Source organism: Pygocentrus nattereri, chromosome 16, assembly GCF_015220715.1.
Source record: "Pygocentrus nattereri isolate fPygNat1 chromosome 16, fPygNat1.pri, whole genome shotgun sequence".
Classification (NCBI taxonomy): domain Eukaryota; kingdom Metazoa; phylum Chordata; class Actinopteri; order Characiformes; family Serrasalmidae; genus Pygocentrus; species Pygocentrus nattereri.
This window is the reverse complement of record NC_051226.1, coordinates 10,607,549-10,627,745: the sequence shown is the minus strand read 5'-3', so window position 1 is coordinate 10,627,745 and position 20,197 is coordinate 10,607,549. Positions and strand designations below refer to the sequence as shown.

Here is a 20,197-nt window from a genome sequence, read left to right as displayed (position 1 = left end):
ATCACTATGCCTTAGTGTACCTTCTGAAGAAGTGAGGGAAGCAGAGAATTCTGTTTTTCTGGATCCTTGAACACGGTTGTATTTGTCGTCTCTCATCGTGTTTGTTTCTCATGAGAGGCACCAAAACCTCCTTCACGTTTAACTCCTCTCTTTTCAGAGTCTGTTCTTGTTATGCCTCTCTCTCACTGCCTCTCCTTGCTTTTTTACCTTCTCCTTTGTTCCTGTCTTTCTGCTTTACGGCTTCTCCTTCTGTTCCCCTTTCTCTCTCCTCTCCATCTTCATCTCCTGTCCTGTCCTTCTCCTTGTCGTTCTGTTTTCTTCCTTTATCTATTCTCCTCTACCTCGTCTTTCCTTTTCACTTCAGTTATCACTTTCCTCTTATTTTTATACTGTGGCATTCTCTTTACAACATCACGTCCACTCCTCCTCCAGCTGCTTGCTTATGGCCGCTCTGGATTTTTTTGTCCCAGGAGTAAGGCTGTGAAGTATAGACAAAAATAACACATTACAGTTGCAATTAGCCATGCAGTGTAATAAAAACATCAGCGAACCCTTGATGGGATGTGGTTAAAGATTAGCTTTTATTACTTAAATCAGTTTTTTTAAACATTTGTTTGTTAATATGAAAGCCTTTATCCTCAATGGAATCTAAGTGATTAGGTTACTCACATCTTTAGATATTGAGATTTTATCGATACTTTTACTCTCATTAATACTGCTTATCATGCTTGATCATGATTTCTTGATTAGTTCATAACTGACACACCTAAAATCAAGGATGCAGCCTCAAATGATCAGTTAGAAAACATAATTCTGGTTCTGAGGTCTGATTGTCTGACCCACTTTCAAAGCTATTGTAAAACACAGTTGTATACAAGAGGTCAGTTAGATACCGGACAGTTTTTGCTGCACTGTGATGCTGAGAGGCTGTAAGGGCAGTCAGCTTGTGAAGGAGCAATGTGGATAGATACGCGCAGTCCATCTCATGCCTCAAAAGTAGGTAATTGCACTCATACACCGACTTATTTTACTCGACTTCTTTTTATCCTGAAGTCTTTTCCTCGAGCTCTTGCTGTGAAAGTGTTAGAAAAGCAAGAGCACTGTGGATGCCAATAAGGTGGCCTGATAACCCGCGTTTTGCCTAGTCGGTGGCTTGAAAAGTAAAAAGTGTGTGTATGTGTGTGTGTCTATATATACACACACACACACACACACACACACACACACACACACACACACACACACACACACACACACACACAAATACATATTAAAATCAAGCTTTCAATGATTAATGATTTATATTTCAGAAACTACAGAAAAGGCGCCTCAAAATATTGTAGTACTTAACCAGATGTCATCAAAACAATTATTTTAAGTATTGATTTCCTTTTTCGGAGTCAGACTGTGTTTGTTTAGGAGCGCCCACTTTTTGCGATGCAGTCAAATCCTAAAATCATGTACCACCCCCAATTTGGTCCGACACGAGTAGCCTGTTTCACTTGGAAATATGTCACACAGGAAAATGCATTCTGATTTCCAATTCAGATCGACTTAATCGGTTAATCATTTATATAACCCGAGTAAGGACAGCCCCACCCTCTTGCAGAAAGAAGTGTAGGGGAGGGAGGGAGGGAGAGAGAGAGAGAGAGGGACCAGATTAGTGTTTACAAAAATTCCAGTTTCTCCACCGCTGATCACAGAATTGTTTACATTGATACTCTGGTATTTACCAATCTAGAACTGGTTCTCATTCAGAAATGTGGGTTGATTGCATTGCTGCTCAAAGCCCAGCATCTTTTTGACTTAATAAATGGCTCGTTTGTATATTGCAGCCTCTTGTGGTAACAGTTTTTTTCTAAGGACATTGTCATGATAACGATCAACACACGATAGATTACGTAGCTCTAGCCAGGAGGAATCGGGTGCTCTTACTCTGGTATGTTCCTCTGTCCTCCGGCTGCCTCACTGTGCTGTGTGTGTGGGTGAGGGTGGCCCCAGCAGGATGCCAGAGCCGTTTTTTTTTGGGGGGGGGGGGTGTCAGGGCTGAACAAACCGCCTCATGTAGCGAGCAGCCATGGGCCACCGCACTGATGACTTGATTAGTGTAAATAATCACACTGTACACAAGGCCTCCAGCAACTAATTTAGAGTTATTAGTTACAGAAACATGGGCAGAATAGCAAAGTCACTAAGTCTCTCTCTCTCTCTCTCTCTCTCTCATATATATATATACACACATACTAATGTTTCCTTTACAAGTATTTTGACTAGTATTTGACTGACTTTTATCCCACATGACAGGGACCAGGGACTTCAGTGTTTGGGCTTGTATTATTTTTCCTCCTTTTGTTGGATTTCACTCATTGTTTCCACATATGCTGTCTGCCACATGAACAGTCTGGAAGAGAAATTCTTCTGCCTCAGAATTGTCATCTGGATCCCCTCGCTCCACAGCCCTCTAAGTCACAGTCACTTTGAAACCAATGAGTCTTCCATGTTCCAAAATTGATAGAAATGCTCTTGTTTTTACTTAGTCACCAAAGATTAAGCTTCTTAAGGAATTATCCAAGGAAATATAGTGAAGTAGTGACATCGGAGCTTAGTCCTTTGCAGTAGAGTGGACCATGTTCCCAGCAAAAAGGACAGTTATAGGTATGCCGGTATTTCAATGAAAGCAAAGCTTTTAAAATTGAAAGTTTAATACATGTTTTCATACACTAATAATAAAAATATTCTTCTTAAAAAGGATATGATGTGCATTTTGTATCTGCAAAAATTTGATGAAAGTATTGATATTTGTTTACAAGATTTTATAATGGTAGAAATTCATTTTTAAACAGAATAATCAATTTTACCAGCCAGAAACTGTAAATGTGCTGACACACATTTATCAAAAGAAATGAAGTTATTTACAACTACTGATGGTGTCTTCAAGATAGTCCTTGTACATGGACACCCATATAAATCTTTGTCTAAAGTGTTATACTTTCTTATTTCTTTCTTATTTCTTATTTTTTCTTCAAATAAACAGCATTATAATGGTAACATATTTTATGGCTTTACTGTGGTCGCCGGCTGACAGGTAAACTGAACCAGCCTAACAGTGATTGTCCCCTAATCAAAATATTGAGGAGTGTAAGAGTCACTTGAGGTTTTCTTTACGATTAATACCTTGCCCACTCTTTCTTGAAAATGTGTCAGAATAATAGTACTTTGTTGTGCCACAGGAGATTGGAACACATCAGAAATTACATCCTCTTAATGCCTTTATTACTTTGGTGCACTGAAAATGCATTTACATAAAGGAAGCGTTGTACAATGTTGTGCTACTACTTTGTGTATGTATTAGATTATTTATTTCCTAGGAATATAATGGACTTGGGCACCAAAAATGCATGTCATTGACCCATGTATAAGAAGGGTATGAGTCTTCGTGTCTGAGAGGCGCTTACGTGAAGCTTAGCTAACCTGCTGCACTGAGAAAACTAGTCTTTACTGAAATCCCCTCGAGTGGCCTCTGCCCTCACTTCCATGTATTCTTCAGGCTAAGTCTCCTTATTCCCTTGCTTTGATCCGGCTTAGCTGAACTCATGCATGAGATGCTGTACATGTTGACCGTGCACCACTTTCTTATGGAAAATCTCCTAAAGCTGCATTTGGACAAAACTGCTTCCACGTCATGCTCCATCTGTGTTTTTCTTCGGTTGGCACTCCCCACATAAACAGGATTTGCAAGATTTCTGCTTCTTTATGCTGCATTCCAGCATATAAATTAACTGGACTCCCCTATGCAGGAAGCACTGCTCATACGCAAAGCTATAGAAGAGTCCCACTCTGATATTAATGTGCATTTGATATTAATGCACCAGGGTAGGATGACACAAGCACAATGAATTAAAACATTAATGAAAACACTCGTCCATACGGGGCCAAGCAACAAGGCAGAAACAAACAGCGAGCAGCTGTAAAGAGCTTTCATAATTTAGAGCAGCAGAATAGCTCTTTGTTTAAGGTGTTGGAACATGTAGTTAAGTACTTTCTTATCCGGCCTGGTTTCCTTTTTCTCCCTTGTATTCCTCACTATTTCGAGTGAGTTGGCCTGTCCCAGATCTCATCTCTTCTGGTTTCTCTCCCATCAGCTGTCCCATCATCTTTCACCACTGCTGGGACAGAGATTTTTTGGCAGGCTAATGGCCTCGTGACCTCTCATCTTACACCGGGCTGTGCAGACGAGCCTCTGACACTTCCTTAATAGAACTGTAAAATATTGAAAAACTTCTATTAGTGACATAACTTTAGCTCCACTTTCCATTACCTTTGTGCCATCCCCTCTCTCTCTCTCTCTCTCTCTCTCTCTCTCTCTCTCTCTCTCTCTCTCTCTCTGTCTCTCTCTCTCTGTCTCTCTGTCTCTCTCCCCCCTTTCTGTCTCCCCTTTCTGTCTCCATCTTCCTCTCTTCTCCTATTCGAATCTGTTGCTTTTTCTGCCTGTCTCACTGCCACACATGTTTTAGAATAACAGTGCAGTATTTCGCAGGCTGTGGAATTGAACTCGAATTTGACATTTAAGCTGGACTAATTTGACAATTAAGCTGGACATTAAAAGAACAGTCTGACCACTATGGAGAGGATTGATTGCATCAGATTCCTCTCTAATGTCTGCACATCTGTCAGGTGCATTTTAATTTTGTGGTAGTTCTGGTTCAGGTCAAGTATTGTTTGTGTCCCTTCCTGCCCTCAGTGCTACTGGAGAGCCAGTCAACATTTACTTTGACAGACACCTTCACAGATTCGCACAGCATGTAGTTGAGGTTTTGGAAGTGTGGACATCAAGGCCTCTGTCAGCCTCTGCAAATTACTCTTTCCCCGTATATCCCTTCTCTGTGTATCTTCACACAAAAAAGGCTGCCCGCAGCGTTCAGCTGTACTGTGAAGTTCTGTTCATTCACTGTAAGTCATGCTTACAACCACACTGACCGTTAATGAAGGCCTGAATGTGGTTTGAGAGAAGTTTTGAAAAGGTATTTTTACAGGAAAGGACTGGGTAATTTTAAGTTGTGGACTCCAAACTTGTATTGGCCGATTGACTAAATCTGGGATAAGTGGAAAGTTGTGTAAATGATTTTTTCCGGACTATTCCTTTAAAGAAGTGAAATATGGGGCTGAAATGCTCCATAGCACAAAACTGTTTTTAAAGCTGTTTTTTTTGTTTTGTTTATTTGTTTGTTTTTCTACATGTATGCTTGTTTGTTCATCCCTGGAAAGTGTGGCATACTGTTAGCCTTTTTTCATTGAAATGCTTAGAAGAAAAATGATACATGGACTGTCGCTGTTACTCGCAGAATCCATATCTTCTTCCTCTTCTGTCTTCTTCCTGCATTCTCAGAAAGAACAAGAAGGTGGATGCGAAGGTTCCACTGCATTAAAATCATATTCTCTTTCTGTCCCAGTTGGCCTTTTATGTGCTCTTTTTACTGTACCACTTAGGTTGCTCGGAAAATTCATCATAGCTTATGTTGGCCAAAAGCAGAAACAGTACCAAAAGGGCAGATGTACAAAGGAGTCGTTCAGAATTTTGAAAAAGATGTGCATCATGCAGCCCTCTCATTTCCTGTCCTTTTGGCTTGCTTACCTATTATTCGATGTCCATTTGTCTTGCACTTTATTCTTTCAATCTCTTGTTCTCTTTCAGGGCTCTGGCGTGCGGACCAGTGATGGAGGCAGCACAGCTAACTGTTCCTCAGACAAACAGAATAACGAGGGCAAACTCATTAAAGGTAAGATTGGGACGCACGCCTCAATAGATCTGGCCTCCAGAGCCAGACCACCAGCCTGGCTCAAATGACCAAAAACTCCTCCTGCCCAGACGCAGTTAGGCTCTCCCTCTTTCTGTTAATTGGGGTTGTTGTCCTGAATATCTCCAAATTTAATACTGCTACTCAGAGAGCAGAGTGTCATTGCAAGGTTGTCACTGTGTTAACACTCATTCTGCTGAGATATGAGCCAGGCTGTAATGATCCTGTCTTTGGTCCTAATGGCCATCAGTGCTGGGCCCATTTTCAGCCCAGCGAGGAAGGTTAATGGCCATGCCTAAATGAGACAGATTTAGTAATAATACTGTACCTCTGTGTCTCACTTCCCAGCGTCCTTTGCGCCCATCTGTTTTGCCATAAAGTCCAAAGAGAACGACATGCTGCCTCTGGAGAAGAACCGGGTTCGGCTAGACGACGACTCCGACGAGGATAAGGAAAAAGAGTATGAGCAGGACGGGGCGGAGCAGGCCATGCCAGGAATGGAGGTGCAGAGAGAGGTTGCGCCTCCCCCACAGCCTGAGGAGAAAAAGCCCACGCTATCTCTGGAGGAGCTGGAGGCTAAGCAAGGTAGAGTATCCCCCTCTCACATATGTGCACGTTGGTGGGTGACCTCAAACTGTTATCCTGAGGTAACATCATGTAGAAGAAAATGTGAAATGTTACACTTTCCACTTCGTATCGATTGTTCTGTAAAAGCACTCGGCCTAATACTTGCACGGTACATTAGCTCGTTCTGTCAGCTGAAGCTTCTAGCTGAGGTCTTGGTGAATACCAGCCTGTACGCCTTCATTCAGGTGCCAGTTTACTGCCTTTTGTATTTCCACCGTGCACAAGGAATACAAAGAAGTCAACCTAGGAGTTACATAATCAACTCCTCATTTATTTAATCACACCTTATTGAGGAGCTACAAGGCTATTCTCAGCAAACTGCTATGAAGCACTGTGTAGGTTGAAAGGGACAAGACGCAATTTGTTGAACGTTATGAAAATCACTCTGAGTGATGAATTACTTTGCTAAAGAATTATCTAGAATTAGCAGCAGTTGCAGCCTTTTGCTACTAAAAGTGTGCTTACAAGCATATTGTCATACTGTTTTAAAAAAAAAACAAAAAAAGAGCAGGTCACTGTAGGAAAAAGCATGTCAACTAGGAATCAGGTGCTCTGGGCTCTTCAGAAGTGGGTTTGACCTGCTCTTCCATATACAAAATACCAAATTTTGTTCTGCGCTGCTCAACAGAACATATTTCTGCTCAAGCTCCTAATCAAACAAGAAAAGCTGTAGAGACTAGAAAGGGTTACAAAAGTATTTTAACGGACTTGGAAGACATTCACCGCTGTTGAAATTCTCCTTAGGAGTGGGCGTCCTACAAAGATCAGTGCAAGGGCATACTGTAGTAAGCGTAAACAAGTGATAAAGAAGCCTTAGGGTCACAGCTAAGGATCTGCAGGCATCTCTTACACTTGATCATGAGTCTGCTTTAAGAAAAACAAGGAATGAAAGTGGTGTTCTGGGGAGAATACCACAGAGGAAATAACTGCCCTCCAAAAGAAAGAAAAAAAACATTCAAATAAATTTGGATAAAATTTATATAAAAACATGAATCACTCATCACTCTGTAAAGACATTTATTCAGATATTTTAAGCAACTTTTAACAATTAAGCATCAAAATATTCTAAAAAAGTTTAGCAGAATAGAAATATTAAATTTAAATTATTAGAATTTATTACACCTTTTTACATTTAAGCACATTGTTTTGCAGAACACAGAACAGTTTTTTGATGCCCCCATTCCTGCAATTGTTACTACTACAGTGCACTTCAAAGTTGTTGACCTGAGGTAAAGCTATTTTTTAGTTACTTAGCCACTTTGATCTTACAGTGAAAATATTAGAGAAGTTTAGATGAGGGGATTTTGGTTGTCCTGCAAAAGCTTGAGTATGTGGTTAGTGAACTATTTTTCTGGAGGTATGCTTCGGATCTTTGGCCTGCTATACACACCTTAATCTCTGCGCTTATTTTGGTCAAATTATTAGTTTTATGCATCTCAAAACAATCCTCGATTCCATGTTTGCTAATAAGATGGGGTTCTTGGAATTGAAATAGCTTGGCAACATGAGTGATCCACCACCATACTTCACATTGGGATTGGTTTATTTTCTACATGACCTTGACACTGTAGTTTGTTGCGAAAAGGCTTATTTGTCTCATCTGATTACATTACCCACTTCCAATCAGAGCTCCGTGCAGTCGACTTGAGGTGCATACACTTGTTGTTTTGACAATACTAGTGGCATTATTTTGACAACCTTTCCAGATAGTTTATTGACATTGAGGTGGCTTTTAATCTTCGATTTGGAGAGTTGGTGCCTTCAGGATGAAATCAGCACATATTCTTCAGCATTATGACAAAGACAATTAAATAAATCTTAATTATAATAAATAACTGGATTGCAATTTTGTCAAAGTTTTGCCTCCTCCTTTTTGTGAGGGGGGGGGGGGTGCGGCATGCACTTGCTTCCACTTGCAGGGTCCCAAAGCTCCAGTAGATTGAAATTGACCTTTTGTTGTGTAGATAGGTATTTTCAGGTTTGAAACCATTCTTTTATACTCGCCGCCTGATTCATTGAAGGCAGCAACCTTTTATCTCACTAAATTTGCATGTTGATTGATGATTAGTGGTGTTTGGTCTGCGACATTTCGCATTTATACCTTTTGTGAAACAAGAATTTCCAGGATGCTAAATAATTCATATGGTTTTGAGGACTTTATATAATGAGATTTGCTGTTCATCTTAAGTTACTGAAGTGTTCGAGTCCTTTCACTTTTCCTTTGTAAGATCAAACTGATGATCAAACAAACGGGCTTTTTTTTTGTTTTGTTTTGGGTTTTTTTTTTTTTGCTTTTATTTTTGCAGCCTTTTTTGTTAATTTTTACCAGGGTGCTATTTATTCTGGAGGGCACTGTAAACGAATTAATAATAAATAATTAATAGTTTTAAACACAAATAATTGGAAGTAGGGTTATAATACATCTTTGTGTAAGTTTAGAAATAGAGCAGTGACTTTATTTGCATTATTTCAATGGGCATTAGTTATGTTTTTCTTTTTTTCCTGCATGCGTGCCCTGTGGGTACATAAAATGGGCCTATTAGGTAAACCCTATTGACCATAGCAGAATAAAGAAATTGTGTGTGTGTGTGTGTTTTACACTAAATGTTAGAGCATTTGCCTTGAGGATTTGATTGCATTCAGCAGTGGTAGGACTAGGGTTGTAGTTAGGGTTGGGTCATCCCAATAGTACTGGTTGATGCTCCACTAGAAAATGCAGTTCTACTGCTCCACGTGCAGTGCTGGGGGGCTTCATACTCCTCTATTCTACACTTGGCTTTGGAAATTGTGACCTTAGACTTGTGTGCAGCTGCTTCAGACCGTCCTGTTCTATTGTCAATGCTTTTTTTTCATATATATATTATATATATATATATATATATATATATGTGTGTGTGTGTGTGTGTGTGTGTGTGTGTGTGTTTATATATATATAATGGGTGTGTGTGTGGGTGTGTGTGTGTGTGAGAGAGAGAGAGAAAATGCCAGCTGCCCTTTAAGCTGTGTAAATATTTTATGATGAATGGACCAGAAGAAATAGTCCTGAATGACTTGGAATAAAGTGTTCATAAAAAGCCTGCACTGTAACAGAATCCTCTTATTTAGCTAACCATGTGGAAAATAACAGCAGTAAACCGACTACTTGTTTTTGTTATTTTGTTTGGTTAGACCAACCCCCCCCCCCCCCCCCCCCCCCCCCCCCCCCCCCAAAAACTAACTGCCACTAACACTAAAGTGGGTGCAGGAGCAAGCACAGTGATGACACTAGAATGATAACATAGTTCAGTAAATGTTTTCATTGTAGTTTGATATTTTCTTTTATTTGGCATCCAAACTGTAAATAGTCTATTACGAAAGATTCAAGTTGCCAGTGACACACAAATAAGTGCTAATAATGATCACATTAACTAAAGAAGCATCGGCACATCTCTGTGTACAGTTTATTAATTACTCTTCAGTGGAGATGTTGACCAGCTGACTGTCTTGTCACATTAAGTTATATGCATTGGAAGAGTGAGCTGTGACCTTATGGATATAGCTAAATGGCATCCTCACCAGCAGCACCAACTGTCCTCTTTAATCAAGTGGGAGTTTGTTGTGGGGTTAACATGAGAGAAGGACACCTCTCAGTCAAACGCATGCATGCGCTCCCTCCCTGGAGAATGAGCCTTGCTTCCAGCTCATCGTTCACCACAGTTCAGTCTAGGGACAAAAGCCCACGTGAGCTCAGATATGCTACACTTTTAATGCCTAGCATGCAGATCCTGTTATTTTCCATAATGAATTAGGCATTTTAAAGTTGATCTTATCTGACTAATTCTATAACCCACCGGCACAGAGCGTGCCATCCCTTGCAGACTCCAAAATGTTCCATCATGCAGTTTAGACTGGATCAGCCTGACAGCGACTGCAGCAGAAGATCCGTTAAGCAGCGGAACGTTGGGCGTATTAGCATAATAAGACCAGTGCCACGGAGTAAAGTAGCTTGGAGAAAGTAAAACAAATGGCACTGCGGTAAGGCACCCCTCAGTCAGTGGCACATGGGCTTAGACTGCAGGGCTATTGATTGGCCTGGAGCTGCCTAATCTGTATCGATGGACTGTAAAAGGATCACAGTCGCATGCTGTGATTACCAATGCCTGGATTCAGCTACCAATCCCCCCCCCCTGCACTTGTATCTTCTTTCTGGGGTTTTGCACTGTTTACCAAACTCAGAGCACGCTGGGGGCAGACTAGGAGGCTGTAATTTAGGCTTATCTGCTGTTTTTTTAACTTTACAAAAGACATTTAATTTGATTAATTGTAGTTTTTGAGCTGAAAATAATTAATGTTTTAATAATGTACGTAGCATGTAATTATGCAGCCTCTTCAAGACTTGGTTATATATATTTTATTTCATAATGTAAGACCAAATTACGTTCCTTTTTAAAAAAATAACGCTGACGTTTGGATGGCTGGCACAAGAGAATTAAACATATTTCTTTTTCTCCCGCTCTCTGAGAATATTAGCTGATTAGCTAATGCTGGTGATCATGTCTTAGATGATTAACATTGTGGTACAGTTTTAGATTTTTTTTATTTTTTTATTTATTTTTTTAATATATTGCATTAAAGTCGAGGCAGTATTGGCTGCACTGCTGACCCTGTGGCACTGTGTTGTCCCGTGAAGATATGCTGTGGTGTCGAATTTGCATAGAATCCTGTCATATACCTTATTTCTACCTGGTGTTAGGAGGGAGATGTTTACAAGTCACTTCATTTCCAAGTGATTTCCAGGGTCTAGACTGTCTTGGTTATGAGTCGAGTCTCGAGTCTAGTCGAGATTTTTACTTTGGTCTTGTTATTAGCTGCAGGCATTGCTTTGTACAAAAGAGAACCCTACTGAAAACATGTCAGGTTAAAGACTGCTTCAAGTTATGAGCCTTTCATTATATAAGAACCTTCAGTCTGACTGACAGAACTGAAGCGCTACACTCAGTAAAGACAGTATTGTAGTAGTACATAAGGTAGTTAGCTAGCACGATAGCTAAAAAAATAGTTTTAAGATTTAAAATTGGAAATAAAAGTTGTCATTCATTTACCACATCAAGGTTCTACTCCAATTTGAAATTTCATAAGTCAGAAGTCTCTGATTCAAGTTGCGAGTCAGTCAACATGCGTCTCAAGTGCATCTCAAGTCCAGAAGTGAGTGTAAATAGGCTTTTGGCAAATCACCACAGAACTTGCTATAGGAATCTATAGAATATCGAAGTGATTTCTGGCGAGATTATAAGCCGCTCTGTCGTCTGAAATGGGACACAAGTGTTGTGTGGTCTGGCTGATTCCAAAAAACCTACTTTTTAACCGTGCAGCGGGATCCAACCCTAGGCAGCTCTGCTGCTGCTCTAATTTAGTTCAGTTGTCAAAAGTAGCGGTTACAGTGCAGATTGATGCACATTTTGCCTGTGACTTTGTTACGACTTTGCATGCAGTTCTGTCTGACTGAACAGAGGAGTAAATGTCCCTCTCCTAGCTCAGCTTAAAGCCCCAACTGCATCACACACTTGTGTGTGCAAAGAGTGAAAATAGTACCTTTTAACTTTTACCTTTTGCTATCATTTTTACCTGGAATATGTGAATTGCTGGCACAAACCCTTTCCATCACCAAAGAAAGTGTTGTTTTGGAGTGAAAAAGACTGGACAAAAAAAGTCATGCACTTTAGTATTTTTACAGTTGTACGCAAAAGTTTGATTTTTAAAGTGAAAAGAAGTGAATGACATCGATAGCAAACCATTAAAAAAATGTCAGCAGATTTTAATGGACAATTATTTTATAGTTGATTAACCTAAAAAAAAATGCAGCATGTGCAAAGGTTTGGATGCCCATCTGTGAAATCATGAACTAGTTAGGACATAATTGACACATTAAGACTGGATAGGCAAGTTGACTGGATAGGCCAATGACCATTCCAGAGCATTCCAGAGCATAGTAAATTCTTTGATTCTCCTAACTATGTGCCGACACTTAACAACTGTGGGCTTCTCTAAGCAGCTGGCTGGGCCAATTGATGCCTACAAGGAAGGCTATAAAAACAATTTTACACTGCCTGAAATGTCTTTAAGAACTGTGAGGAACTGTGGAAGTAAAGGCAAGATCTGGAAGACCAAAGAAACTTTGAGATAGAGTTGCTATTATTCTGGCAAGATAGGCAAAGCAAAACCCCCATATGAAAGAAGAAATAGCCCATCATCTACGGCATGGTGGTAATCCAAATCACACTTCAAAATCATTGATCATCAATACTTCAAGAAACGCAAGCTGAAACTGTTGGAATGGCCATCATAATGACACTTAAACATTGAAAATCTCTAGGTACATCTTAAACATGTGGCAAGCAAGATTGCTGAAGAATATTGCAGAACTAGAGGAAACAAGAATAGAAGAAATAATGTGTTATTACAAAATGAATGTGAGGTGCCGGAGTGGCTGTATCTACAAACCATAATGAAGTGCAGATTAATCAAGTAGCACAGATATTAATAACATGCATACAGAATGTAATTTAGACAGCCAGTCAGCAGTCTAGAGTTTGGGACAAGCATGCTTATAGGCTCACAGATGCTAATAAAACAACAAAATGGGCAAAGAATGCCCAAACTTTTGCATACAACTCTACTTACTTACTTGTTTAACCTTTAGTAGTACCTGCAGTTGAAATGTTGTGCTCAGTTGACATTTGCTCTATGCACACAGGGGTTTCATGCAGTGCCTGACCATTATAATTCATTTCATGCAGCACTGTAGAACGCAGGACCGTATTTGTTGTGGTCTGTCAGAGAGGAGATGAAACTTGGAGGAGTTTAAAGGAAGATTCCTGGTTCAGGAACTGGCATAGGTAGAGTATCAGATGCTGTGTAAGACGCTTTGTTTTCAGGAAATCTTTGAAAGTCAACAAGGCTGAGCATACACCAGAGGACATTCAGTATCCTTGCAAGGGAGAGCATCACATGCTTTATAACTCCCTTTCTGTTTTAGTAGGGCACTTGCAACACAATTTAGGAAGGACGGGTGATCTTGAGGGACTGCCTATTTTGGGATTCGTTCAGTTCTGAGTTATTGCATGTATTAAATGGGCTATTGTGTTTTATTTTACTCTCTGGGATTATGTACTACAGACCATAATAATAAATTATTACGTGACTATTTTCTTTATGCCTTAGTATTACACAATCTGTGACTGTCTGCTTAGGGCTGATGTTAATGACTTCTGATTGGCTGCTCTGTTTTGTACCTTATTCACAAAGCAGTCTAGGCCAAAAAACTTAACTTCAGCGTGAATGGGCGGGGCTAAACTGCTATAGACTGAATAGGTGGATGTATGCACACGACTCTTTTTGTGATAACAGGAAACAAAAAAACAGAAACTGCGTTCAAAATGGGCTGCTTTGCAGATTAATTGCTATATATGAGTGTCATGAATTGGGGAGTTAATAATAAATCCTGAAAATAAAAAGTCTTACATGCTACTTTGTTTTATTTGAAAATTGAAAAATTGGCCAAAGGTAATGCACATCTGACGGTGTTCATTCATTTTTTATTCATTGGTATTGAAAACAGTAGGTGCTACAGTGTGAGCAGCCTTCAGAAAGAGCTAGAGGTGGGCATGAGTGTTTGTACGCTAGAAGGACTTACTTTCTATGAAAGGGTAAAGCATGTACATAACAAAACATGCAGGTGCACTTTCCCTTGAGACTGTCCTCTGCACCTTCAGTGGCTCCTTGCAGTTTCATAAGGAAAAGTGCACCATCAACATGCAGTCAAGTGTTTAGCACTCACTGCCACAAGGCTAAAGATTTTAAATAAAATCTAACCAATAATCCAGACTATGATCACAAGACTCTCTGCTCAGCTCTCTTTATATAAATGTTGTTGAAAAGCGTGCATTAAAGGCAGTCTTGAAAATTTGAGCCGATCTTATTAAAGCTAAATTTCTTTGGTGTGGTTTAGCCTGATGTACAACCCCACTTCCAAAAGTTGGGACATTGTGTAAAACATAAATAAAAACAGAATATGATGATTTGCAAATCCTTTTCAACCTATATTCAATTGAATACAAGATACAAGACAAGATATTTAATGTTCAAACAGATAAAATTTATTGTTTTTTTGGAAATATTCGCACAATTTGATGCCTGCAACATGTTCCAAAGAAGTTGGGACAGGGGCCTGTTTACCACTGTGTTACATCACCTTTCCTTTTAACAGCACTCAATAAGCGTTTGGGAACTGAGGACACTAATTGTTGAAGCTTTGTAGGTGGAATTCTTTCCCATTCTTGCTTGATGTACAACTTCAGTTGCTCACCAGTCCGGGGTCTCCGTTGTCGTATTTTGCGCTTCATAATGTGCCACACATTTTCAGTGGGAGACAGGTCTGGACTGCAGGCAGGCCAGTCTAGTACCCGTACCCTTTTACTATGAAGCCACGCTGTTGTAACACGTGCAGAATGTGGCTTGGCAATGTCTTGCTGAAATAAGCAGGACGTCCCTGAAAAAGACGTTGCTTGGATGGCAGCATATGTTGCTCCAAAACCTGCATGTACCTTTCAGCATTAATGGGGCCTTCACAGATGTGCAAGTTACCCATGCCATGGGCACTAACACACCCCCACACCATCAGAGATGCTGGCCTTTGAACTTTGCACTGATAACAATCCAGACAGTCCTTTTCCTCTTTGGTCCGGAGGACACGACGTCCATGATTTCCAAAAACAATTTGAAATATGGACTCAGACCACAGTTGTTCTTAAACTGTTGGACTATTTGCTCACGCAGTTGTTCACAAAGTGATGAACCTCATCCCATCCTTGCTTGTGAACGACTGAGCCTTTCAGGGATGCTCCCTTTATACCTAATCATGACACTCACCTGTTTCCAATGTTCACCTGTTCACCTGTGGAATGTTCCAAACAGGTGTTTTTTGAGCATTACTCAACTTTCCCAGTCTTTTGTTGCCCCTGTCCCAACTTCTTTGGAACGTGTTGCAGGCATCAAATTCAAAATGAGTGAATATTTGCAAAAAACAAAGTTTATCCGTTTGAACATTAAATATCTTGTCTTTGTAGTGTATTGAGTTGAATATTTGTTGAAAAGGATTTGCAAATCATCGTATTCTGTTTTTATTTGTTTTACACAATGTCCCAACTTCACTGGAATTGGGGTTGTAGTACCATATCTTGTACCATAGAAATTAGGGCTGTATAGTCACCAGTGGTGGGAATTTCCCTTCATGACTCTACAACAGCTCCCTGTAACATCTACTAACAACACACGTTATATTCAAAGTTTTTTTTTTTTTTTTTTTTTTGAAATTGTATATTTTAAACCGCTTTTTATGACTAATTCTCAAAAAAGGCGAAACATACAGTATTTCAGGTGTCCTGTTCATACAGTCCTATAAAACACACAATAGTCTGTGCAAAAGTTATAGCATATTTAGTATTTCATGTTCTTTTTTCCACTATGTTAAACTCAGCAAATAAATAAAAATTGTGCTCTAACATTTGCAGGAAAATGCAATATTTAACTTTGTTCCCTGTAGAGAATGTGTTGGCTTATTTTCACTTAGAAAATCAACAAAGCATGTTGTTTGACTGGCTGTGTTAATTCCTTTGCATTCAACTGTAAGCAGCTTATTTCAAATAAAGAGACAGATTAGTGGCAGGATTTCTGTTGACCAACTTAGCAGCACTGATATGGAGCCAAGTTTAATATGTGGCTATCAGTAAATATTTGACAAAATGAGCGACTGGGGACATTCTGAGCTTCATTTTGAATGTTGTTCAACAGTCAAAATGAGCTAAACAAATGAAGTTGCAAGGGGCTCATTATATTTTTATTAAGATATATATGTTACAAGTCTTAGCTGTAGGTGTTTCTATTGTGCAGCCTTGATTACATAGGTATGCATTTTGTTTGTTGCTATTGTTAATTTTTACTTTTCATCGTGTCATGTTCATCGTTGCCAATCATGATTATTTATTGTTAGCTAACTGTTGTAGTGAGTCAAATCCATATTCTTTTTTTTTTCCATTTTCTGTTTAGGAATTCATACTTTAAAATCACCTTCTGTGGTGAATAACTTTATGTAAGTGATACTTTTTAATCCCACAAACGGGGAAATTTCACCTCCGCATTTGACCCATCCGTGAAGTAATACCACATGCACACTAGTGAGCGCACACACACACAAGGGGGCAGTGAACACACTTGCCCGGAGCGGTGGGCAGCCCTATCCACAGCGCCCAGGGAGCAGTTGGGGGTTAGGTGCTCAAGGACACCTCAGTAATGGACTGTCGGTGCTGGGGATTGAACCGGCAACCTTCCGCTCACAGGCTCAGTTCCCTAGCCTCCAGCCCATGACTGCCCCAATAAGAGGTTTACTTGTTTATGTACAGTATGTACATAATGTAAAACATTAAATAAAAAAATATTATCAGTAATGGCCCCAATAAAGTGTAAATTATTTTATTGGACCAGAAATTCTCTATCAGTCCATCTGAAATAGACGTAATGTCCTATTCTCAACTCCTGTGTTTGATATTGTGCTTGCCTGCTTTATTTGTCATCTTAATATCTCATATTAAATTACCCCGCCGCTCACTGTGACTGAATAAAGTGAGTGTGCTTCAGAGAAACAGAGACTGAGGGAGGTGGAATGCTGGTGGCTGTACTTCTGCATATATCGAAGACTAAACTGCTGAGACGTTTTAGCAGTGCTGATGTTGAATGAGCCCATTGCTTTAATTGAATGAATCAGGGCCATTTAGTGAAGTGCGTATGTGTGCTCTCTTCATTAGCTTATTTGGCCAGGGAGCATATATGTTTGATCATGGGCCAAACTGTGACTCTTGATTTGTTAAGGAAATCAGTATCGCCCTAAGAACTGTAGCTTTCTGGTATTGGCTTCTTGTTTGTGGACGGCTTCATTAAGGCGAGTGCGCAGGCATGTACGAGAACGAAGCATTCGGTTTTAAGCTGTACAGCCAGCTCACATTTCAGTGTGGTTTACAGTACTGGGTTCATGATTTGATATTTTTTCAAGTGTTTGAACAAAAATCAAATGAAGAGTAATGTAGAGTCTATCATGCCCCATAGGCTGGAGCTGGGAATGTGTCGACTGCAGCCTTTGGTGTTCTCACTTTACAGTTGCACTCTTGAAGGGGCTCTCTGGCCAAAATGAACCACACAACCATCACTGTGACCATGTGTTGTATACATGCCTCTTACATTCAGTACTACAGTAGTACAGGGTGACCCAAAAAATCGCATCGTTTGAGATGTGAATATCTGAGTAACTACATGTCATAGGCAAACAAAATTAAATAGGCTTCATGTTGAACAAAGCCAGATTTATTTATCAAAATTCGAATAAGAACTTCAGAGGGTTGTAGATTTTATAACCCATTTTACAGCTTCACAAATGTTCAGTACGCCTAAAACACAACACACGTCAAGTCCGGTAGTCCAGCTCCTGCCAAACACTTGCTTCCAGAGATGCTCTTCTTTCAGGCTTTCCAGGGCTTTGCACAAATGTTTCTCGAACCTGATTGACAATATCTTCCAATACTGGTGGTCGTTCAGATCCCTTTGCCCTGCACAGACAACTTCCTCTTTGATTTTTTTTTCTTTTTGTGCCATGACCGAATCTGCTTTCCAGTTGGTGCATTTTTATTGAATTTCCTCAAAATTGCATGCTGGACACTCTTGTGTAACTGTGTTCGAACATTTTCTCACACACACAAAAAAACAAAAAATCAAGCTTGGTTAGTTTTTACACAGAGCATTTGAGGGAGAATTGGCTGTGATTAGACTACGAAATTATGTCTTTTTTTGGGACACACTGTACTGAGAGTAACATTTTCTAGTTTAAAGACAAAAAATGGAAAAGTAAATAAATAAATGAGAAAACCTATTTGATGATGCTTCTTGAAGGTGTGAGGGACTTCTTTGGGGCAGATGCAGGAGGCCAGACTGTTTGAAATGTTTTTGTTATACAATTTTTTATTTTATTTATTTATTTATTTATTTAGCGCAAAGTGATGAATTCACAAGGAAGCCAGATAGTTAACATCACTGGTTGACAGCTGAATATCATGTCTATTAATTAGCCTCTACATCAGTGCATTTTTTTAATGTTTGTGGGGAGGATTGCCAGTGGTTGTATCCTGTATTTGGGCGGTGCATGTTGGGTATTGTAGTGAAAGTAGATGGATGAAAACAGAAAAACTGATGATGCTGAGGGATGCAGTGCTGTGCTACAGACTAGTGTTTAAGTGCTGGAGTCCAGTCTTGCTCTTGAGAGCATATTACTGGTCTCGACATCATTTTGACACATGCTTTTCTCTGTGTCTGGTTAAGGAGGACTCAGAAATTGTTTTCAGGACCTGTCAAGTGCACTGCCTCTATTTGAGGTGACTATTATTTGTTTGTCGATGTTTATTAGTTCCAAAATTCAGACATACCCAGAGAGCAGATCAGGATGATTTTATTGCTGCCTTCTTTTAAAAATAAAAATGGATGTATGCTGTTGACTTCAGGTTCTGATTCTAAATGTTTTAGAGAAGTCAGAGAACAATCTCAGAATGACTTGCTTCCTAAAGTTACAATGCAAAGTTCCACCACTAATAATTTGAAATATTTTATTTAATGTTATGTTGTGCATGTTAACATATTTTCTTCTTAATATATAGCATGGCTAAGTCATTCTTATCAATGTAAAATGAACTTCAAACAAATTTCAGTTTCCACTTTTTTTTTATTGTAATATTCTGAAAATATTATTAAAGGATAAAATTTTCAGTAAGCGTCATGGTAGATGTCACGTTTGTCATGACAACTTGATATATTTTGCTAAACATGCTGTATTTATTAATCATGACTTTAGAGGTTATAACATCATGACAATGATAACTTAATGCTGTTTTATGACTGGACAAAATCTGTTATTACAACTCTGTACAGCATATACCATTACAGTTTTTGTGGCAGCGTTCGTTTAAAGTATTACTGAAAAACTTTTTTTTAATAGTTTTTACTTGAGCCAAGCATCCAAATTAAGAGCCTTCCATGAAACTTTACTTTTAAGACTGTAAATAGCATAATTAATAATTAATTAAGTGATGTCACTACAATTTGCACATTTTGGCATAGTAATGTTATCATGATGCATCATTACTCTCTGGTTAACCAGTTATAGCTGCTGTAGACCTGATTTTATTTCATAGCCAAGCTTTTATCTTTTTTCTTAAAAAAAAAAAAAAAAGTTGCACAAACGTTGCCGAACACGTCTTTTTTCCTTTTCTCTTTTTATCCTCATTTTCTGCTGCTCAGTTTCTCTGCTCAGTTTCCTTTCTCCCAACTCCTCTCCTCCTTCTTGCCCTTTTCCTCAGCAAGTGAGACTGAGCACCAAGCCTGTTCTCTCACCCGTAGTATTCACACAGTGTTTCATATGATTCTGCGTGGCAGGGGGCCTATTTTTAGTAAGAAGAATAGGGACAGTGTTCTCCTTTGCTTGCGTAATGTAGTGACTTATTTTCTCTTGACGTGCACTTCCGCCGAACAAACTGCAGAAACCCACTCTCTGCCCACTCGAGCTTAGCAAAGCTGAACCATTGTCAAATTCAAGCTCCACCTAGAGTCCATCCTTTACAGGCCCAGTCAAGAAGCGCTGCAGCTGCCATGCCAGCTTTAGTACTAATATCAAAACCCACTGTGCGTTTTCTATGCTAATAAGC

The 20,197-nt window shown here is 39.5% G+C and overlaps 1 protein-coding gene across 2 annotated transcripts in view; it reads left to right on the top strand.

Annotated features, from left to right (window-relative positions):
* The window catches only part of LOC108437661 (splicing factor SWAP), a 133,400-nt gene that overhangs the window by 51,724 nt on the left and 61,479 nt on the right, over nt 1–20,197 (top strand). For both annotated transcript variants that reach the window (XM_017714909.2, XM_017714902.2), the window contains exons 11-12: nt 5,693–5,777; nt 6,144–6,380. In XM_017714909.2, the coding sequence (XP_017570398.1) occupies nt 5,693–5,777; nt 6,144–6,380 (322 nt within the window). The remainder of the gene's footprint in view (nt 1–5,692; nt 5,778–6,143; nt 6,381–20,197) is intronic.